The 22,325-nt window shown below is 47.3% G+C and overlaps 1 protein-coding gene across 1 annotated transcript in view; it reads right to left on the bottom strand.

The window, feature by feature from the left end:
• LZIC (leucine zipper and CTNNBIP1 domain containing) overlaps positions 1-21,952 on the bottom strand; it is a 38,544-nt gene extending 16,592 nt beyond the window's left edge. The window contains exons 1-3 of the mRNA XM_082274388.1: positions 21,907-21,952; positions 6,321-6,428; positions 2,529-2,664 (exon numbers count right to left, since the gene is read on the bottom strand). Coding sequence (XP_082130514.1) covers positions 2,529-2,664; positions 6,321-6,421 — 237 coding nt within the window. The 5' untranslated portion in view covers positions 6,422-6,428; positions 21,907-21,952. The remainder of the gene's footprint in view (positions 1-2,528; positions 2,665-6,320; positions 6,429-21,906) is intronic.
• Positions 21,953-22,325: the final 373 nt, after the last annotated feature.

Genomic DNA, 22,325 nt, shown 5'->3' with positions numbered 1-22,325 from the left:
TACCAAGGACACTTGGATAAGTGGCCCTCGTTAGAACAAGGGATGGTACTACCAAGGATACTTGGATAAGTGGCCCACCATTAGAACAAGGGATGGTACTACCAAGGATACTTGGATAAGTGGCCCGCCGTTATCACAAGGGATGGTACTACCAAGGATACTTGGATAAGTGGCCTGCCGTTACAACAAGGGATGGTACTACCAAGGATGCTTGGATAAGTGGCCCGCCGTTAAAACAAGGGATGGTACTACCAAGGGTATTTTGATAAGGGGCCCACCGTTAGAATAAGGGATGGTACTACCAAGGATACTTGGATAAGTGGCCCACCGTTAGAACAAGGGATGGTACTACCAAGGATACTTGGATAAGTGGCCCGCCATTAGAACAAGGGATGGTACTACCAAGGACACTTGGATAAGTGGCCCTCGTTAGAACAAGGGATGGTACTACCAAGGATACTTGGATAAGTGGCCCACCATTAGAACAAGGGATGGTACTACCAAGGATACTTGGATAAGTGGCCCACCGTTAGAACAAGGGATGGTACTACCAAGGATACTTGGATAAGTGGCCCACCATTAGAACAAGGGATGGTACTACCAAGGATACTTGGATAAGTGGCCCGCCGTCAGAACAAGGGATGGTACTACCAAGGATACTTGGATAAGTGAGGTCTTTTTCACCCCAGATCTCACATTAACCACTTCAATACCGGCACTTCTCCCCCTTCCCACCCAGGCCAATTTATAGTTTTTAAAACTGTTGCATTTTGAATGACAATTGCGCGGTCATGCAACACTGTACCTAAACCAAATTTATGTCATTTTTTCCCCACAAATAGAGCTTTCTTTTGGTGGAATTTTAGCAACTGTGAGTTTTTTCCTTTTTGCTAAACAAATAAAAAAAGACCGAAAAGTTTGAAAAAAAAAAAAAGTTTTTTTGTTTATGTTATACAATTTTGTAAATAGATATGTTTTTTCCTGCACTGATGAGCACTGATGAGACTGCACTGACAGACACTGATGAGGAGGCACTGATGGGATGCCAATGATATGCAGCACTGCTGGGCACTGATAGGTAGCACTGATATGCAGCATGGGTGGGCACTGATAGGCGGCACTGCTGGGCACTGATAGGCGGCATTGATTGGCACTGATAGGTGGCACTGATAGGCGGCACTGGTGGGCAATAATGGGCCGCACTGATAGATGGCAATGATGGGCAGCACTGATGGGGAGGGCACTGGCGGGCTCCCTGAGCCCTGACTGCCATCCCTGGTGGCCATGGTGGGCATCCCTGGGGACATGGGTGGGCTACCCTGGTGGTTCTAGTGGCACCACCCCCCCAAGGGTCTGCACTTGTAATCAATGCTCTGATTACCAGTGCAGACCCCCCCCCTGTCAGGAGAGTCGCAGATCGGCACTTCCTATTTACCATGTGACCAGCTGTGATTGGACACAGCTGGTCACATGGTAAAGAGCCTTCGTCAGTAGGCTCTTTACCGAGATCTGAGATACGGTGTGTCAGAGTGACACGCCGCATCACTGATCGCCACTCTGCGCGCCCCCGGTCAGGATAATGCAACCACCTTCCCGCTGTCATTTGCCTATAGGGCGGGAAGTGTTTAAAGAGGTCCTGTCATGCTTATTTCTATTACAAGTGATGTTTACATCAAAACATACCTTCAGATCAAAACTTTTTTTGACCATGCCCTCTGCACCGTTTTCATAGCCTCCGTTATGGGAAAAGGTGCAGCTGAGCCCCGATAAAGAAGGTTCCTCAAGGCCTCATAGGAACCAAGGCAAGCCGCCTCCAGAACCATCGCTGCATTGGACTCATCTAAAACCAACCAATTATGTGCATGTGACAGTAAAGCTGCCAAATAGTACTTATATAAATCAGGGCAGGCGAGACCCCTCCTCCCCCTATGGCCGCCTATGGGGATTTTTAAGTACCAATGTTTGTCGCCATTCCACGAGCGTGCGCAATTTTGAAGCATAACATGTTGGGTATCTATTTACTCGGCATAACATTATCTTTCACATTCTAGAAAAAAATTGGGCTAACTTTACTGTTTTCTTTTTTTTATTCAAAAAAGTGAATTTTTTTCCAAAAAAAATTGCGTTTGTAAGACCACAGCGCAAATACAGTGTGATAAAAAATATTGCAACGATCTCCATTTTATGCTCTAGGGCAGTGATGGTGAACCTTGGCACCCCAGATGTTTTGGAACTACATTTCCCATGAAGCTCAACCACTGCAGAGTGCATTAGCATCATGGGAAATGTAGTTCCAAAACATCTGGGGTGCCAAGGTTCACCATCACTGGTATAGGGTCCCTGCTAAAAAAAAAAAAAAAAAAAATGTATATATATATGTGTGTGTTTGGGGGGCTCTAAGTAATTTTCTAGCATAAAAAAAAAACAACTGAATTTAACTTACAAACAACAAGTGTCAGCAAAAGGCCCAGCCCAGAAGTGGTGTGTACACAGACAGAGCCGCACCTACTACAATGGAAGATTCTTACCAGCTGCATCCCGCTCAGCTCATCGACCAGAGTCATATTCCCGGACATAATCTTCTGCAGAGAGTCATTAAATTCACTTAGTTGCTCTAAAGTTTCTTTCTTGGTTTCCTCATACTCATCCGTGTCCAGCTCCTCCCTGCAAGACAGAAAAAACTCACCTTAATGCTAACATTTTTCAGACATCTTCCAATGGTCCAGCTTGGACATATATAAGTATGTACAGTATGCAGGGCCGGTGCTAGACTATTTTACGCCGTAGGCAAGACCAGCTACTTTTGCCCCCCCCCCCCCCCCAAAAAAAAAAAAAATAAAAAGGGAAGGGGTTAAAAACTTCTATTTGTCATACCCAGTGACCCTGATCTGATGGTTCCTCCATGTTATGCTGTCGTACCCAGTGACCCCCATATTCCTCCATGTCACACCTGGGGACCCTGATGTCATTCTATGTCACACCCAGGGACCCTGATGTTTTTCCATGTCACATTCTGGGACCCCAATATTCCTTCATGTCTTGCTGTCATACCCACTGACCCCGATGTTCCTCCATGTCACACCCAGGGAACCCTGTGTTCCTCCATGTCATGCTGTCATACCCAGTGACCCCAATTTTCCTATATGTCACACCAGGGGTCCCTGATGTTCCTCCATGTCATACCCGGAGAGACCCTGATGTTTTTCCATGTCACGCCTGGGGACCCTGATGTTCATTCATGTCTTGCTGTCATAGCCACTGACCCCGATGTTCCTCCATGTCACACCCAGGGAACCCCGTGTTCCTCCATGTCATGCTGTCATACCCAGTGACCCCAATGGTCCTATATGTCACACCAGGGGTCACTGATGTTCCTCCATGTCACACCTGGGGACCTCAATCCCCCATGGCACACCCAGGAACCCCAATTCCTCATGGCACACCTGGTGACCCTGAATCCCTGTTACACCCGGTGACCCCTATCCCCCATGTCACACCTGGTGACTCCAATTCCCCATGGCACACCTGGTGACCCCGAATCCCTGTTACACCCGGTGACCCCTATCCCCCATGTAACACCTGGTGACTCCAATTCCCCATGACACACCTGGTGACCCCAATTCCCTTTCACACCAGGGATCCTCCATGTCACACCCAGGGACCCCGATCCCCTGTTCTGGGGACGCTCACTGAGCGGTATGAAGAGAGTGGCCCGCGCTCTGTCCTCCTTCACTGGGATTCCTTTTCCTAGGACACTCCTCTCCTGGACCACAGTGCTCACCACAGCACCAGCCGAAGAGGATCATCATGCAGGCAGCACTCCGGTGGACTCCCTTCCTGCCTCTTGGGGACCCCCAACATTGGTGGAAAGCCAAGGCTTGGTAGTTCCGCCACTGCCCCAGACACCTAGAATCTTACTCTGTCCCTTCTTCCTCCCCCACTGCTGCCCCTCCCCTCAGCTCACAAGGATCATTAATAAAGGAGAGTTCCGACTCGTGGCTGCGCCCCTAGGTGGCAATGCGCCCTAGGCGGCTGCCTAGTTTGCCTAGTGGAAGCACAGTATGTGCCATACCTGTGGGAGCTGGAAATCACTGTAATAGACATGGATACTACACTGATCTCCTCTAGGTTCTACGTCCCGTGCCCAGCAGCTGTCCTGCTGCTTAGTGAGCACATGAGGTTGCTTGCTTGGCATGGGCACCATTCAAAACATTATGTATTATCTCAATGAATGTAAAGCATTCCCTGACTGGAGGAGGTAGAGAGGTAGGGCAGTGACATCACATTCTCCACCTCATCCAATCGCTTTGCATTCATTGAGAAACGGAAAAATGTTTAAAAAAAAAAAACAGTGCTAAAAATAAAAAATGTAATACAAGAAATAGGAAGAAAGGAAATATAATATTTTTAAAGTGCCCCCGTCGCCTTGAGCTCACGCTCCAAAGAAAACGCATACTTAATCGCGCCCGCAAATAAAACCGTTGTTCCAACCAAACATGTGAGGTATCGCCGCGATCACCAAAGCGAGAGCAATAATGATAGAAAAAGACCTCCTCTGTAACACTAAACTGGTAACCGTTAAAACATTTTAAAGCGTGGCCTTTGGAGATTTAAAGGGACTGTAGTTTGCCGCCGTTTCACAAGTTTGCGCAATTTTAACACGTTAGGTATCTATTTACTCAGCGTGACAATCTTTCACAATATATAAAAAAATTGGGCTAACTTCCACGAGTTTGCGCAATTTTAACATGTTAGGTATCATCTTAACACGTTGGGTATCTATTTACTCAGCGTGACAATCTTTCACAATGTACAAAAAAATTGGGCTAACTTTACTGATTAGATTTTTTTAATGCAGTGAAATGTATTTCTTTTTTTTTTTAAATTGTGTTTAAAAGACCGCTGCGCAAATACCACTTGACAAAAAATATTGCAACGACCGCCATTATATTCTCCAGTGTCTTTGCTAAAAAAACATACAAACAATTGTCAGAATTAGGCCTGGTCCTTAACCACTTGCCGACCGCCGCACGACTATTTACGTCGGCGGTCAGCCCCTCACAGGCAGAGCGACGTAGGGCTACGTCGCTAGCCTGTGAGGGTCTAGGGAGCGAGCGCGCGCCGCCGGAGGCGTGCTCCCGCTCCCGCGTGGTCACGGACCCCCCCGCGCGTGTGCCCGGCGGACCCGATGTCCGCCGGTCACTCGCGATCGTCCGTTAGAGCGGGAGAAAGGCAGGCGGCTAATGTAAACAAAGCCGTCTGTCAGTCTCCCCTGTGTAGGAATGGTGATCATACGGTTCTACTATGTAGGACCGTTGATCACTGTTCCTACACCTCAAGCCACAGCCAATCACAGTTAGAATCATGCCCCTAGGGACACACATAACCCCTCCCTCTCAAAAAAAGTTAACCCCCTTCACTGCCAGTGTCATTTTACAGTAACAGTGCATATGTATAGCACTGATTACTGTAGAAATATCACTGGTACCCCCAAAAGTGTCAAAAATGTCAGTCAAGGGTCCAATCTGTCCACCGCAATGTCGCAGTCCCACAAAAAAGAATCACAGATCGCCGCCATTACTCGTTAAAAAAAAAAAAACAATAAAAATGACAAAAATCTTTCCCTTTGTTAGTAAACGCAATAACTTTTGCGCAAACCAAACAAAATACTCTTTTTGCGTTTTTTATTACCAAACATATGGTAAAAAAAAAATTGGCCCAAAATGTTAATAATTATTTTTACTTTTTTTTTTTTTGGGAATTTCATATAAAAGAAAATGTGAAAAATATTGTTATTTTTGCAAAATTGACACTGTTTTTTTGTTTATAGCGCAAAAAGTAAAAATCGCACAAGTGATTAAATACCACCAAAAGAAAGCTCTGTTTGTGGGAAAAAAAGGACATCAATTTCTTTTGGGTACAGGGTCGCACGACCGCGCAATTGTCCGTTAAAAGTCACGCAGTGCCGAATCGCAAAATAGGCCCTGGTCAGGAAGGGGGTAAAATCTTCCGGGGCTTAAGTGGTTAAGAGGTTTGAGCTTTGACAATAAAAGCTGGAAGCTGATTGGATACTCCGCCACAGCTGCACCAGATTCTGTGTGCACCAGTTTTAGTAAATCTCCCCCTTGTGACTGTAGATTTACTAAAACTGGCGCACACAGAAATTCTGCTGCAGCTGTGTACAACAACCAATCAGCTTCCAGGTTTTATTGTCAAATCTTAATGGAACGAGTTGAAATTAGAAGCTGATTGGTTACCATGCACAGCTGCACCAGATTCTGTGTGTGCCGGTTGTAGTAAATCTCCGGTGTCTGGCTCACCTGCACTCCTCCAGGTCTTGGAGCTGCTGCATCAGTCGATCAAGCTGTTCCTCCAGGTTCTGCCGGAGTTTTCCGGTCTCCGTCGTACCTCTTGACGCCATGTTCAGGCTGAGAGAGAGAGAAACCACAATGAGATATTTGCAAAGATAAATGTATTGTTTTTTGTTTTGTTTTTTAAACAGCTTTATGACTATGAATGTTCCAATACCTGCTTTTTTTTACTGGTGAGCTGGCTGGATAAAAATCGATGATTTAAAAAAAAGAAAAATTAAAAATCTGATTTTTTTTATTTCAATCATTTTATCAAATGTATTTTTATAAAACGCTTCTGGAGTAAAAATCTGTCTAAAGATAGTTTTCTATTTAAGATACATTAATCATTTAGTTTATTCAGCATGAAATGGAGCTTAGTTATGTAGCATGAGGCTGTATAGTCTGCAATATTTAAATTTTTGGTAAACTCATTCATTGAATCCAAGCTGAGATAACATGCACTGCATTGATGCATTCACACAATTTTACAGCAACTACCAGCAAGAATGAGTCCTTATATTTAAAGAGCACCTGTCATTTCAGATCCATCATGTCAGCACCTGTTAGCGGGCATCCACTCACCTGCTGCCGTCACGTCCCTCACCTTGTTGTGTCACTGCCGCATCACCAGCTGTCCCATTAAAGTGAATGTCGGTGAGTCAACAGCGGGTCAGAGGAGGAAACACTGCGGGACAGACATGACAGCTGCTCTTTAAAAATTATGATATAAATTGAGTTGATTTAAATCAAGCCTCTTTACTAGTGATTTAAATCAAATCCACCTGGCCGGTGAGTAGGAGTACTGATACTTGTACTCAAGTACCCACCAATACCAATTACTGACACCTGTGCGTTAGAGCTGCACGATTAATCGTATGAAAATCGCGATCTCGATTCACCCCCCCTGACGATCTAAGCCTGACATATGCTCGATTCTTTGCATAGCTGCATGCTGTGAGGAAGCAGAGAGAATAGCTGTGGAAAAAAAAAAAAAAAAGCCTCCCACAAACAAACGCCTATCAGCATTAGGGCTCTTTCACACGGTCCGCCTCCGCAGGCGGATCCGTGTTGCTCAGCGGGGATCGATCCGCGATCCCCGCTGAGCCAGGCGGATGACAGCTCCGTCTCCGCTTGCAGAGCGGAGAGGGAGGTGTCTCAGCACCCGCTGCCCTCTATGGGGGATCGGATGAGAGCGGACCGCTTGTCCGCTCTCATCAGATCCGCTCCGCTCTGATTACTGAACGGATGGAAAAATAGGGTTTCCATTCGTCCAGATTTCACGGACAGGATCGGATGCGGATGGCAGCGGGTGTCAGCGGAGGTGTCTCCGCTGACATCCGCTGCCCCATAGAGCTGCATGGAGGATCCGATCAGATCCGCCTAAAAAACTGACAGGCGGATCTGATCGGACCGCCCGTGTGAAAGAGCCCTTAGGCTCCGTTCACATTTAGGCGTTGGCGTTTTTCAGGCGTTTGTTTATCGATTTTCAGGCGTTTTACAGGCGTTTTTATAGGCGTTTTTGCAAGTGTTTGCAAGCGTTTTACAGGCGTTTTTTTGGGCGTTTTTAACAGGTGTTTTTGGTGACCAATGGAAAAGCAGAGTGTTTTTTTTACAACATTTGCAAAGGAACCTCCCAGGGACCTCCTCCTCTGCATTGGACCTCCCAGGGACCTCCTCTTCTGCATGATCTTTTTTTTTATGGTTCTGGACATGCTACAGAGCTGAAACTTCACAGGTACACTTTTTAGACCCCCCAGACACTAAAATTAAAACTAAATCCAAAGAAATCTTTATTTTTTTATTTTTTATTTTTTCAATAATTGGCTCTCTATCAAAAACGACAATTTTTAAGAACTTTTTTTTGCCTGATTCATAGTCCCTGGGGCATGATCCAGAAGCCTAGGCACTTTTTAGGGGCATTTATTGGGTTTTAGGGCTTCAAAATGGTGTTTTTTGATTCCATATATATATCTACATTACGGTCACCTTGGCATAGCAGAGTCAATTTACCCTAAACTACATTACGGTCACCTTGGCATGGAAGAGTTTGGTCACCCTGGCATAGTAGAGTCAGTTCACTGTAAACTACATTACAGTCACCTTGGCATGGAAGAGTTTGGTCACCCTGGCATAGCAAAGTCAGTTCACCTAAACTTCGTTACGGTCACCTTGGCATGGAAGAGTTTGGTCAGCCTGGCATAGCAGAGTCAGTTCACCTAAACTTCGTTACGGTCACCTTGGCATGGAAGAGTTTGGTCACCCTGGCATAGTAGAGTCAGTTCACAGTCACCTTGAGTTCGGTCAACCTGGCATAGCAGAGTCAGTTCACCTAAACTACATTACGGTCACCCTGGTATGGCAGCAGGCTACGGTCACCTTGGTATGGCAGGGTCTGGTCATCTAAACTGCCTAACTGCTGTTCTCCATGTTTCAGGAAAATGTGCTCACAGCAGAGGCATGCCAAGGGGGTGGAGAGCTGGGTGGAGAGTTGTGCTGTTTGAGCTGATCAGGAGCAACTAAACGCTTGTAAAACGCCTGTGAAACGCCAAATATCACTTTACATTGAGGTCTATGGGACAAAACGCCTGTGATCTGCCCAAAAAGAAGCTCAAGTACTTTTTTGAGCGTTGGGCGTTTTCCTTAGGGCGTCCTTAGGGCGTCAAAACGCTCAGATGTGAACAGGGGTCATTGCAATGAATGGGATTTGTCTTGTTGGGCGTTTTGAGAGCTGATCAGTGAGCAGAAAAACGCTCCAAAAACGCCCAAATGTGAACGGAGCCTAAGGCTCCGTTCACATGTCAGCGTATGGATCTCGGGCAGAACCGCCGTGGTTCCGCCCGCGATCCGGAGATTATTGCAAATCGCGGGACGCCCGTGCGTTGCCCGTTGATTTGCAATAGACCCCCAAACGCCGAGCGATGTTGCCGCGATTTCCGCCTGCCGAATCGCTGTAACATCGCGCAAAAAAAATTGCGGGACGCAATACGATCCAAAGAAGCTCTTGTACTTTTTTGGTCGTAATGCGTCCCGCAATTTTTTTTTGCGCGATGTTACCGCGATTCGGCAGGTGGAAATCGCGGCAACATCGCTCAGCGTTTGGGGGTCTATTGCAAATCAACGGGCAACGCACGGGCGTCCCGCGATTTGCAATAATCTCCGGATCGCGGGCGGAACCACGGCAGTTCTGCCCGGGATTCATACGCTAAGATGTGAACAGAGCATTATGCCTCGTTTCCACTGAGCGGAACGGTTCGGATCGGTTCGGTACGGTACGCTATTTTTGGTGTTTCCATTATGAAAGTGGCCCATACAACCGAACCAAACCGCACCATTCGTGGTCCTCCTTCAGATGTAGGGCCATAGGAAATGGTACGGTACGGTTAGGGCGGAGCTACTGGTGTCACACGATACATTCCACTGATTGGTGGACAGGAAAACGTCACTGCTGTCGTCAAACGGAAGCGCAGCTCAGTCCAGATATAGGAGAAGGATGCCTGCAAATAACAGCAGGGTCTGGTCAACTCAGGAACTATCCACTTTCCTTACTATAATTGCGGACAGTGTTATTCAGAGTGAGCTTGATGGATCAGTGAGGAATGAAAAGGTGTATAAAGATATTTCCCAGCGGATGGCAGCCGAGGGATTTGAACGGACGTCGGGTCAGTGTAGGGCAAAGCTTAAGAAGCTTAAAGGCCAATATAAAAAAATTAAGGATGCCAACAGCTGTAGTGGAAACAGTCGAAGTACTTGGAAGTGGTACGATGCCATGGACGCCATTTACGGGCATAGGCCAGCAAACCAAGGCAGGGAAGGAGGTCTGGACTCTGCATCTTCATCTGCACTTCTCGAATCCATGATAGATCCTGTTGGTAAGTTTTATTTTTTTTCCTGCTTGGCATTGGCTTTCCCTATGCTAACCATTTAAAAAAAATAACTGCACAAAACCATTAACTCTGCACCAAAAATGTAATTGTATTTGTGCAGTGGACTGAAAGAAAATGTTAGGGAGTAGCGCTGCACTGTTTTGTATAATTAATGAAAAATGCGTGACTGGTGTTTTGCTTAATTAGTATGGGCTTGATAATATCAATGGGGGCTGAATATGCATAAAAATACTATTAAAGGCTATCATGCATGATTTCAAGCAGCCACAGTGCACTTTAACCAAGTAAAGTTAATCTCAGAATGGATAGGGAAATGTACTGTCTGTATAAACCAGCCCCTATTTTTGAGAAAAAAGACAACTGTAGAAAAGATAATGGAGATTTCTGATGCTCTCATTGTACCTTAGCCTTTAAACTGATATAGTTCCATTATTTTTTATTTAAATACCTGGACAGAAGAGTATAGGCATCTAATTTTTTTTACCCACTGTGCATCCCATTGTTTACTACCTGATGATAACTGCCATAAGATAGTACACTGTGTCTTCTTCTCGTTTGTGTCTAAAACCCTTGATATGTGCATTTTCAGATACTGTGGATGGACTCTCCAATGATACCTCTAACTTTTCAGACGATGGTCCATCGACATCTTTCAGCAGCACCAGTACGATTGTGTCAACACCAAGCCTACCACAGAGTACGCCAAATGCACCACGTCACACAGGTAAGACATTATGATCAGAGTGAAAGTTATAATTGTGCATTTTCTTAAATCAATATTCTGGTATTTTGTATATTCCAGGTGAAAGGAGACGGTTGCAGCTGGATCTGCGCACAGTTATTGATGATATGAGGGCAGTAGAGGAAAGACAACAGGAAAGGATGGAGACCCTTTCTGAGCGGTGGTTTCAGGCACTGCGTCAGGATGCCCAGGAAGCTATGCGCCAGGAGGCTGAGATTGCCCGGCAGCAGATGGAGCAGTTGTCTACCTTCAACCAGGCCTTCCTTGGTGTCCTAGGGCAGCTTGTTCAAGTGCTGGGAGCCAGTCGTGATCCCAGGCCACCGCCAAGGCAATAGTGCCTGTCAGCCAGCACAGGACCTGTACCCTTTGTTTTTTGGTAATTTTTCAGTTTTGTTTTGTAAAAATGTTTTATTTTTTTGAATTCTTACTTGTAAGAAAATATAGAAAGAATATTTTTGTTGCTGAATAAAAGAGATTTTATAAGAGACTTTGGGTGTGTCTGATTCATTAATGTAAAACTTTATTAAAACTTTAAAACAATCATGGTAAAAAATTAGGTGTTGAGGTGACGCATCAGAGCCTGACGTATTTCATTGCACTCATCTTCAATATCCTGTGCTATTACCCTTACTGGCTCTTCTGCAGACGTATTCCAATCCTGGTGGAAGTCTTCTCCATGACTTTCACAAAGATTGTGAAGAGCACAGCAAGTAAGCACCATGGATTTGACAAGTTGAATGTCACTGTCATTCCTCTTCATAAGACACCGCCACCTACCTTTAAGTCTTCCAAAAGCATTTTCAACTACGACCCGTGCCCTGGATGTTTTCTTGTTGTAGGTTTGTTGTTCTTGTGTCAGGCGGCCATTGTCAGGAAATGGTTTCAGGAGCCAATTTTGTAAAGGGTAGGCAGAGTCCCCGAGCACATAATAGCCAACATTCACCCCCCAAATGTTCTTAGTGGAAAGAGGGTACAGCCCTCCCTGCCCAACCCAATCCCAAAATGTGGACAATCGTAGAACCCGAGCATCATGCAAACTCCCAGGTTTTCCAACATTCACACTCCAGAATAGTCCTTTTCCATCCACCACTCCCTGGAGGATGATGGAATGCCAGCCCTTTCTGTTGAAGTAGTCAGTGTGGTATTCTTGTGGTGCTATTATTGGTATGTGTGACCCATCAATAGCACCAACACACTGTGGAAGACCCCACCTGTTTTCAAAGTACTCAGCCATGTCTTTAAGCTTTTCCCTGTCTGGAAAATGAACAATTTCAGGAGCTAGCAATGTGCAGACAGCCTTACAGAAGTCCTGCACACAACGGCACACTGATGATTTACTGACACCAAAAAGATGACCTATACTTCTGTATTCACTGTTGGTAGCCAGCTTCCACAGTGCAATGGCTACTCTTTTCCTCACTGGCAAACTGGCTCGGAAGTTTGTGCTTTGCTTCTCCATCGCTGGACGTAGCCTTGCACAAAGGTATGAAAAGGTTTCCTCCGACATTCGGAAATTGTGCACCCACTGTGTGTGTGTGAATCCTGGGACGGTCACATCCCACCACTCATTGGCACGGGGGAGAGCCCAAATGACTGGTCGGCGGCGCTGCTTTGACAAAAGGAGAAGCATCTTTAAAAGAAGAAAACACAGATGTTACCATGTCACAAATAATAAAAACATATTAATACAACATACTATATTTTACAAGGTCAGATAGCATCATGTATAAAAGTGAGCAATGAGTACACATTGCAAGTATTACACCTTATACATAAATAAAAAAATACAGAATCTGCAAAGATCTAATATAAGATGGGAAGGATATACAGTACATTATGTATTCAACAACATACATGTTGCACACGTATGTAAACATGCACATTTGAAGTATTACACCTTATACATAAATACTCATTATACTACTAATGATTTGTTATGCATTTGATTTAATACTTCAAATGTGCATGTTTACATACGTGTGCAACATGTATGTTGTTAAGTACATATGTACTGTATATCCTTCCCATCTTATATTAGATTTTGTCATATTCTGTATTATTTTACTTTTTAATACGGGTAGAAATAAATGACAATTGGCATAATGTTGCTTACCCTATAACGCTGCCGTCTTTGTCTTTGCCGCACAAAGGTGTACTTCTCCTCCTGACTCAAGACCCAAGCCAAAAGTTTTCTTCTCTTTTCTGCTGTGTTTCGCTTTGCCGCTCGTAACCTTCTCTCACACTGTGTGGCATGTATTTTGATTACTAAGAACCAAAAGCCAAGTAGAGCAAAGACGAGCTGCTGGATGACCTCCATTGTTGTTGTTGTTGTTGTTGTAGCGTCACGTCTGTTGTCGCACTAGTGTGATGCCACGCCGCAACGCTAGGCATTTGGTGTACGCCCCGCATGGACCCTAGAGGTCCGACTTCCAGTGGAAACGCTCAACTGAATAGACCGGACCATTATCAGCCTGCCGATCTGTCCCGATCCGAACCGTTCCGCTCAGTGGAAACGAGGCATTAGTCTCCCAGTAACTATAAACAAAATGATTACATTGTATCTTTTCCTTCCCTCTGCCAGGGAGAAAGGAAGTTTAACCTCTTAAAGACTGGATCTTTTTCTGACATTTGTTGCTTGCAAGTTAAAATCAGTTTTTTTTGCTAGAAAAGTACTTAGAACCCCCAAACATTTTATATATTTTTTAGCAGAGACCCTAGAGAATAAAATGGCGATTGTTGTAATATTTTATGTCACACTGTATTTGCGCAGCAGTCTTTCAAACGCAATTAATAGACTTTAATGAATAAAAAAAAAACGTAACAGTAAAGTTATCCCAATTTTTTTTTTGTTACACAGAGAATCGTGATCTTTATTCCAAGCTAAAAAATCGTGATTCTCATTTTGGCCAGAATTGTGCAGCTCTACTGTGCGGTGTGATTTGAGCCCATACAAAATTAATGGTCTCAAATCGCACTGCAAAACATTGCACACAATGAGATTAGAGGAGAGGTGGTTTAACCTTAAAGCGGAGTTCCACTGGCTTTTGTGTTTATTAAAAGTCGGCAGCTACAAAAAGTTTATCTGCTGACTTATAATAAACACACACTCACCTGTCCCATGGTCAAGCGATGCGGCCGGGGGGAGCCTCGGTTCTCTCCGTCTTCTCCCCGTGGCGCCGGTATCACTACTGTGGGCACCCGGCTGTGACAACTTGCGGCTTCAAAGGCGGGTGCGCACTGTGCAAGTCTCACTGTGTGTTGTGACTGGCCAGGCAATCTTCTGGGACCTGTGACGTGTCCCAGAAGATTGAAGGGTGGGAGGGGGAGAGGAGAACTTCGACTTGAGCCACCTAGGAGGCCTGAGCGGAAGTGGGAGTGGGTACCTGTCAAAACTAGGAATCCGTTCCCCCCCCCCCAAAAAAAAATGACATGCCAAATGTGGCATGTCAGGACAACTTAAAGCGGAAGTTCCACTTTTGGGTGGAACTCTGCTTTAAGCTGCGCAAGGGGCTCTTCACTGTGGGGGCGGTGAGAATGTGGAACTCTCTTCCACAATTGGTGGTAGCTGCAGGGAGTATGGCTACTTTTAAAAGGCTCTTGGACGTGCATCTCACAGATCACAACACCTTATTACTTTGACGTTATATATACCGTTTTTATGACACCCCAGTATATATTTGTTTTTGTTTACAGTGCAAAAACAAACAAAAAAAAAACCGCAGGTGATCAAATCCCACCAAAAGAAAGCTATTTGTGGGGAAAAAAAAAGAACATCAATTGTATTTAGGTACAGTGTTGCATGACTGCGCAATTGTCAGTTAAAGCAATGCAGTGCTGTATCGCAAAAAATGGCCTGGTCATTAAGGGGGTAAAACCTTCCGGGCTGAAGTGGTTAATTGCTGTGTGTTGAGTTATTTTGAGGGGACAGCAAATTTACACTGTTAGGGCTCTTTCACACGGTCCGCCTCCATAGGCGGATCCCTGCTGCTCAGCAGGGATCGATCCGCCGATCCCCGCTGAGCCGGCGGATGACAGCTCCGTCTCCGCTTGCAGTGCGGAGAGGGAGGTGTCACAGCCCCCGCTGCCCTCTATGGGGGATCGGATGAGAGCGGACCGCCTGTCCGCTCTCATCCGATCCGATCCCTGAACGGATGGAAAAATAGGGTTTCCATCCGTCCGGATTTCACGGACAGGATCGGATGCGGATGGCAGCGGGTGTCAGCGGAGGTGTCCCTGCTGACATCTGCTGCCCCATAGAGCTGCATGGAGGATCCGATCAGATCCACCTAAAAATCTGACAGGCGGATCTGATCGGATCACCCGTGTGAAAGGGCCCTTATACAAGCTGTACTCTCACTGCTTTACATTGTAGCAAAGTGTCCTTCAGTGATGTCACATGAAAAGATATAATAAAATGTTTACAAAAATGTGAGGGGTGTACTCACTTTTGTGAGATACTGTACATGTCGCCATTAAGCCAGCATAAAAATCAGCTTTTAGCATGATAGGATGAATCATACCGCTCTTCCTGGCAACTCTGATCTTTGCTCCCTTCAAAGTGGTTGTAAACTTTGTTACACCGCTTGTACCTACAGGTAAGCCTATAACAAGGCCTATAATAAGACTTACCTGTAGGTACTGTGAATATCTCCTAAACTTGCACTGTTTAGGGGATAAAGTGCATGCAGCCGATAACGTCATCGGTGCATGCGCTCTGAAGGTCAGGCTTACCATGCCGGATCTTCAGAGCCCATGGCGCAAACGGACGGCTCTCACGCGCATGCGGGGAGTGACGTAATCGCGGCTCCGGCCACTCACAGCGTCGGAGCCTGCGAACCCGGAAGAAACACCAGGTAAGATGTCAGCTGTCTCAGCGATGAGCAGGCGCTGCTGGAGTGCTTCCTTCTAAGGTGTAATGAGCTTGTATGCATCGCATAGTCACTCATTACGCCTTTGTCCTACAAATCATCAGTGCCCTTATTACAGTAAAGTAAACAACAAAGTGCCCATCAGTGCCCATAGTGCTGCCAGTCAGTACCTGCTCATCTGTGTGTCCCGTCAATGCCGCCTATAAGTGCCACCTATCAGTGCCACCTATTAGTGCGGCATATTAGTACCTCCTCATCAGTGCCCATCAGTGCAGCCTATCAGTGTCCATCAGTGCAGCCTCAGCACACATCAGGGAAGAAGAAAAATTACTTATTTTCAAAATTCACTGACAGAAAATAAAAAAAACTTTTTTTTTTCTAAATTTGCTGTCATTTTTTTTTGTAAGAATTAAAAAACCCAGCGGTGATTAAATACCTCCAAAAGAAAGCTCTATTTGTGCGAAAAAAATATAAAAAAATTTCATTTGGGTACAGCATTGCATGACCGCGCAATTGTCATTCAAAGTGTGACAGCGCTGAAAGCTGAAAATTGGCCTGGGCAGGAAGAGAGTGAAAGTGCACTGTATTGAAGATCTTACACCGAGAACCGAGCGACCTAACACCGAGAACCGAGCAATCAATCAAACACCGAGAACCGAGCGACCTAACACCGAGAACCGAGCAATCAATCAAACACCGAGAACCGAGCGACCTAACACCGAGAACCGAGCGACCTAACACCGAGAACGGAGCGACCTAACACCGAGAACCGAGCGATCTAACACCGAGAACCGAGCGATCTAACACCGAGAGCCGAGCAATCCAATACCGAGAACCAAGCGATCTAACACCGAGAACCGAGCGCTCTAACAATGAGAACTGAGCGATCTAACACCGAGAACCGAGCGATCCAATACCGAGAACCAAGCGATCTAACACCGAGAACCGAGCGCTCTAACAATGAGAACTGAGCGATCTAACACCGAGAGCCGAGCAATCCAATACCGAGAACCAAGCGATCTAACACCGAGAACCGAGCGCTCTAACAATGAGAACTGAGCGATCTAACACCGAGAACCGAGCGATCTAACAATGAGAACTGAGCGATCTAACACCGAGAACCGAGCGATCTAACACCGAGAACCGAGCGATCTAACACTGAGAACCGAGCGATCTAACACTGAGAACCGAGCGATCTAACAATGAGAACCGAGCGATCTAACACGAGAACCGAGCGATCTAACACCGAGAACCGAGCGATCTAACACCGAGAACCGAGCGATCTAACACCGAGAACCGAGCGATCTAACACCGAGAACCGAGCAATTTAACACAGGGAACCAAGCGATCTATCACCGAGAACCGAGCGATCTTGCCTTGGGGTGGCACCGATGTGTGCTCCCTCCTGAGCCACTACTCAATGCAGCCAAAAGAAACAGAGTCATGGCTTGGCCACCGTAGAATGCACGAAGGTAAAAAACATTGAGATTTTTCAAATGCTTTAACTTTCAGTGGTCATATTGTTATGGCTGATCAGTGTATGTTTTATACGGTATTGTCATGTGTCTCCGGTACAGCCGTTGGGGGAAGGGGACTTGTTTTTGTCCTACAGAGGCGTATGACTATGGACATGTGATGGATCCTGTGTATTGAATTACTGAACATACCATGGGTTCTCAGAGACGCTATAAATGAAGGGAACGGGTATACTGATATATATACAAACACCGGCCCATCCTCCAACCTTCATTTATTCTCTAACCACTTAGGCTCCATTCACCTGAGCGTATCGTTTTCAGGCATTTTTTTAGGGCTTTTTTCAGACGTTTTTTGCAGGTGTTGGGTAGCAGGCACTGACATCTAAAAAATGCCTGTAATCTTCCAAAAAAGAAGCTCATGCACTTTTTTGAGCTTTTTCAGCTTTTGCAATTTCCTACAATTTTAATGCTTGATATGTTTGGTATCTATTTACTCGATACAACCTTACCTTTTTACTTTTACAAAAAATTGGGCACTTTTAACGCTGTACCCATATGAAATTTCATATAAATACTTTGATATTTTCATTTAGTTCCTGAGTGCGGTCATTTTCTTTTTTGACTATCAGTGCTGTCTATCAGGGCTGCTTATTAGTGCTGTCTATTAGGGATAGACCGATATATCGGTGGCCGATAAGCACTTTCCCCGATATATCGGTTTCGGCCCCTGAACTGGCCGATATTTTTGTGACATCATTCTGCCTTCTTAGGCCGCCTCCCTCGCCTTGGACAGCCTCGTCTGGAGTCGGGACTAGTCTCCTAGGAGTGTATCAAAGCCATACACCCACCCACACCCACAGGCCCTGTACCAGTCGGCCATTAACCCACCCACCCATAGGCCCTGTACCAGCCAGCCACAGGCCCTGTACCAGCCAGACATCCACCCACCCACCCACAGGCCCTGTACCAGCCAGCCACAGGCCCTGTACCAGTCAGCCAGCCATCCACCCACAGGCCCTGTACCAGCCAGCCATCCACCCACAGGCCCTGTGCCAGCCAGCCACCCACAGGCCCTGTACCAGCCAGCCACCCACAGGCCCTGTACCAGCCAGCCACCCACAGGCCCTGTACCAGCCAGCCAAAGGCCCTGTACCAGTCAGCCGCCCACAGGCCCTTTACCTGCCAGCCACAGGCCCTGTACCAGCGAGCCAGCCAGCCACCCACAGGCCCTGTACCAGCCAGCCACAGGCCCTGTACCAGTCAGCCATTCACCCACAGGCCCTGTACCAGCCAGCCATTCACCCACAGGCCCTGTACCAGCCAGCCATCCACCCACAGGCCCTGTACCAGCCAGCCAGCCATCCACAGGCCCTGTACCAGCCAGCCACCCACAGGCCCTGTGCCAGCCAGCCAGCCACCCACAGGCCCTGTACCAGCCAGCCACCCACAGGCCCTGTACCAGCCAGCCGCCCACAGGCCCTTTACCTGCCAGCCACAGGCCCTGTACCAGCGTGCCAGCCACCCACAGGCTCTGTACCAGCCAGCCACTCACAGGCCCTGTACCAGTCAGCCAGCCACCCACCGGCCCTGTACCAGCCAGCCAGCCACCCACCGGCCCTGTACCAGCCAGCCACCAAAAGCCCCTGTTCCAGCCACCCACCCACCACAGGGTGCCAGCCAGCCACCAACCACAGGGTTCCAGCCACCCACAGATAGGGTGCCAAAAATCCAAACACCCACAGGCCCTGTCCCAGCCAGCCACAGGCCCTGTACCAGCCAGCCACAGGCCCTGTACCAGCCAGCCACAGGCCCTGTACCAGCCAGCCAGCCATCCACAGGCCCTGTACCAGCCAGCCCCCCACAGGCCCTGTGCCAGCCAGCCAGCCACCCACAGGCCCTGTACCAGCCAGCCACCCACAGGCCCTGTACCAGCCAGCCGCCCACAGGCCCTTTACCAGCCAGCCACAGGCCCTGTACCAGCGTGCCAGCCAGCCAGCCACCCACAGGCTCTGTACCAGCCAGCCACTCACAGGCCCTGTACCAGTCAGCCAGCCACCCACCGGCCCTGTACCAGCCAGCCACCAAAAGCCCCTGTTCCAGCCACCCACCCACCCACCACAGGGTGCCAGCCAGCCACCAACCACAGGGTTCCAGCCACCCACAGATAGGGTGCCAAAAATCCAGACACCCACAGGCCCTGTCCCAGCCAGCCACAGGCCCTGTACCAGCCAGCCCCCCACAGGCCCTCTGCCAGCCCCCCACCTACCACAGGGTGCCAGCCAGCCAGCCATACAGCATTAAACAAAAATTAACATGTTCAGTACCAAATTTGTATCAAAAATTGTCTTTATTTTTCAAAACTTTAAATGTACAAAATATCAGCCCATACCGATACGCTGTGACCAAAATATCAGTATCGGCCCTGAAAAAAACATATCGATCTATCAGTGCTGGTCATCATTGCTGTCTATCAGTGCCTCTCATAGCTGCCTATCCGTGCCGCTTATTAGTGCTCATCAGTGCCAGCTATCAGTGCTGCCTATCTGTGCCGCTTATTAGTGCTCATTAGTGCTGTCTACCCGTGCCCATAAGGGCTGCATATTAGTGGCGCCTCATCAATAACAGTATAAGACTCCATTCACACCCAGAATTACTGCCATTTAGAATTGCTGCAAAACGAGGGACGTGTTTGCACTGCCATTACTTCTCAATATCAGCCCACATGTGGTGCAATTTTGCTGCGATTCTCACGTGGCCAAAATCATACAATATTAGGAGGCGTGTTACTCAAAAGAAACTCCAGAACTTCTTTCTGCCAACACGCGTCTCGTGATTTTGTAGCAACTTGTCACGTGACAATCGCACCACGTTTAGACTCGGTTCACACTACCGCGACCATAAGTCGCCCTATGACGGAGCGACTTTTTACTGCGACTTGTGAATTATTTAAAGCGACTTATATGATAGACGACTTTGTATTTGGCCAATCAGAATATGATGTGTTGTGACCTAATTCCCCTTTACTGTTGTTTTTTTTTTACTAATTTCCTCATTGCCCACCAGTGCCACGTATCAGTGTCCACCAGTGCCACGTATGTGTCCACCAGCGGCACGTATCAGTGTCCACCAGTGCCACGTATGTGTCCACCAGCGGCACGTATCAGTGTCCACCAGTGCCACTGCCCACCAGTGCCACGTATCAGTGTCCCCCAGTGCCACTGCCCACCAGTGCCACGTATCAGTGTCCACCAGTGCCACTGCCCACCAGTGCCACGTATCAGTGTCCACCAGTGCCACGTATGTGTCCACCAGTGTCACTGCCCACCAGTGCCACGTATCAGTGCCATGAATCAGTGTCCACCAGTGCCATGAATCAGTGCCATGTATCAGTGTCCACCAGTGCCACGTATCAGTGCCATGTATCAGTGTCCACCAGTGCCATGTATCAATGCCACGTATCAGTGTCCACCAGTGCCATGTATCAGTGTCCACCAGTGCCACGTATCAGTGCCATGTATCAATGCCACGTATCAGTGCCCACCAGTGCCACGTATCAGTGCCACGCATCAGTGTCCACCAGTGCCACATATCAGTGCCATGTATCAGTGTCCACCAGTGCCACTCACACAGACCAGGCAGAGATAATGGTATATAGGAACTGTAGGCATGGCTGTAATGTGGGGACTGCCTGGCCAATTTTCCTTCTTCTTCCTGGAAAGTCTGATAACAAGTCGCTTCAATTAAGATAAGGAGGCGACTCCCATTGAAGTCTATGGGAGAAGTCGGATCACAGGTCGCCTCAAAGTAGTACAGGACCCTTTTCTGAAGTCGGAGCGACTTCAGTAGTGCCAATTAAGACGGCACTGATTGATTAACATTGCTTTTGTTATGTCAAGGGACCTGGGGTAACTTGAGGGCACACAAGTCGCCTCATAAGTCGTGGCAGTGTGAATGCACTCTAAATAGCATCAATAGAAAGCTTGGTTTGGGGGGGGGGGGGGGGGAGATAAAAATATAATGAGTACAGTGTTGCATGACTGAGTAATTGTCATTCAAAAGGTGACGGCGCTGAAAGCTGAAAATTGGCCTGGGCAGGAAGGGGGGGTGAAAGTGCCCGGTATTGAAGGGGTTAATTATCTGCAAAAAAAAAAAAACACAAACATTCCTGGCAACAAAAGAGTTAAAATAACTTCTGATTTTAAAGTGTGCATATATATATATATAGAGAGAGAGAGAGAGAGAGACATAGAGACATATATATATATATACACTGTCCTGGCAGACGAGGGATTGGTCAGGTCATACACCATACAATCTGATCGTACAATCTACTGTAAATGTAATGACATCTATGTCATAGGAGGACTGAATTGTCCAATCAATGTGTATCCAATCAGGCTGCTCCTTGTACCCATAGATGAGATCGTACGATCAGATGTCTGAGTGTATAGACAGAACACCCACCCTCCATCCCCCATTGTGTCCCCCCGACATTATGGAGCCCCAGTGACCCCCCCCACTATGGCCGCACTCCTCCCAGGTGGCACGTACACACAGCACAGCCACCTTGCTCCACCCTACCTGAGCCCGGGGAGGCTTCACTCTGGGGCAGACGCTTACCTCTGACGTCACGCGGTAGCGCCAATAGATGGGAAGGCGTTCCTCGTCCAATCAGAGCGTATCTGTCATGGTGAGCGTGCAGCGCTGATCTCCTTCCCCAGGTGAGCAGAGTGAGTAGCGGGTGGGAGAGTGTATGGAGGGGGAGGGGAGCTCGGCTGTAAGTGTGGGGGATGTGTCCTGAATTATGGAAGCTGGAGGGGGCCTCATGTAGGTGAAGGCGGTGCAGGGGACATATTTCCATGATGTACTCACTTCCTGTCTGCCATCAGCTGGACAATGTTCTATGTCTTCTCTCCTGACAGTCCCAGATGTTCCACCCCTCCCCCCTGACAGTCCCAGATGTTCCACCCCTCCCCCTGACATTCCCAGATGTTCCACCC

Source organism: Pelophylax lessonae (genome assembly GCF_965119305.1).
Source record: "Pelophylax lessonae genome assembly, chromosome: 12".
Lineage (NCBI taxonomy): Eukaryota > Metazoa > Chordata > Amphibia > Anura > Ranidae > Pelophylax > Pelophylax lessonae.
Note: the sequence above shows the minus strand (reverse complement) of the source record. Positions and strands in the feature narration are given on the sequence as shown.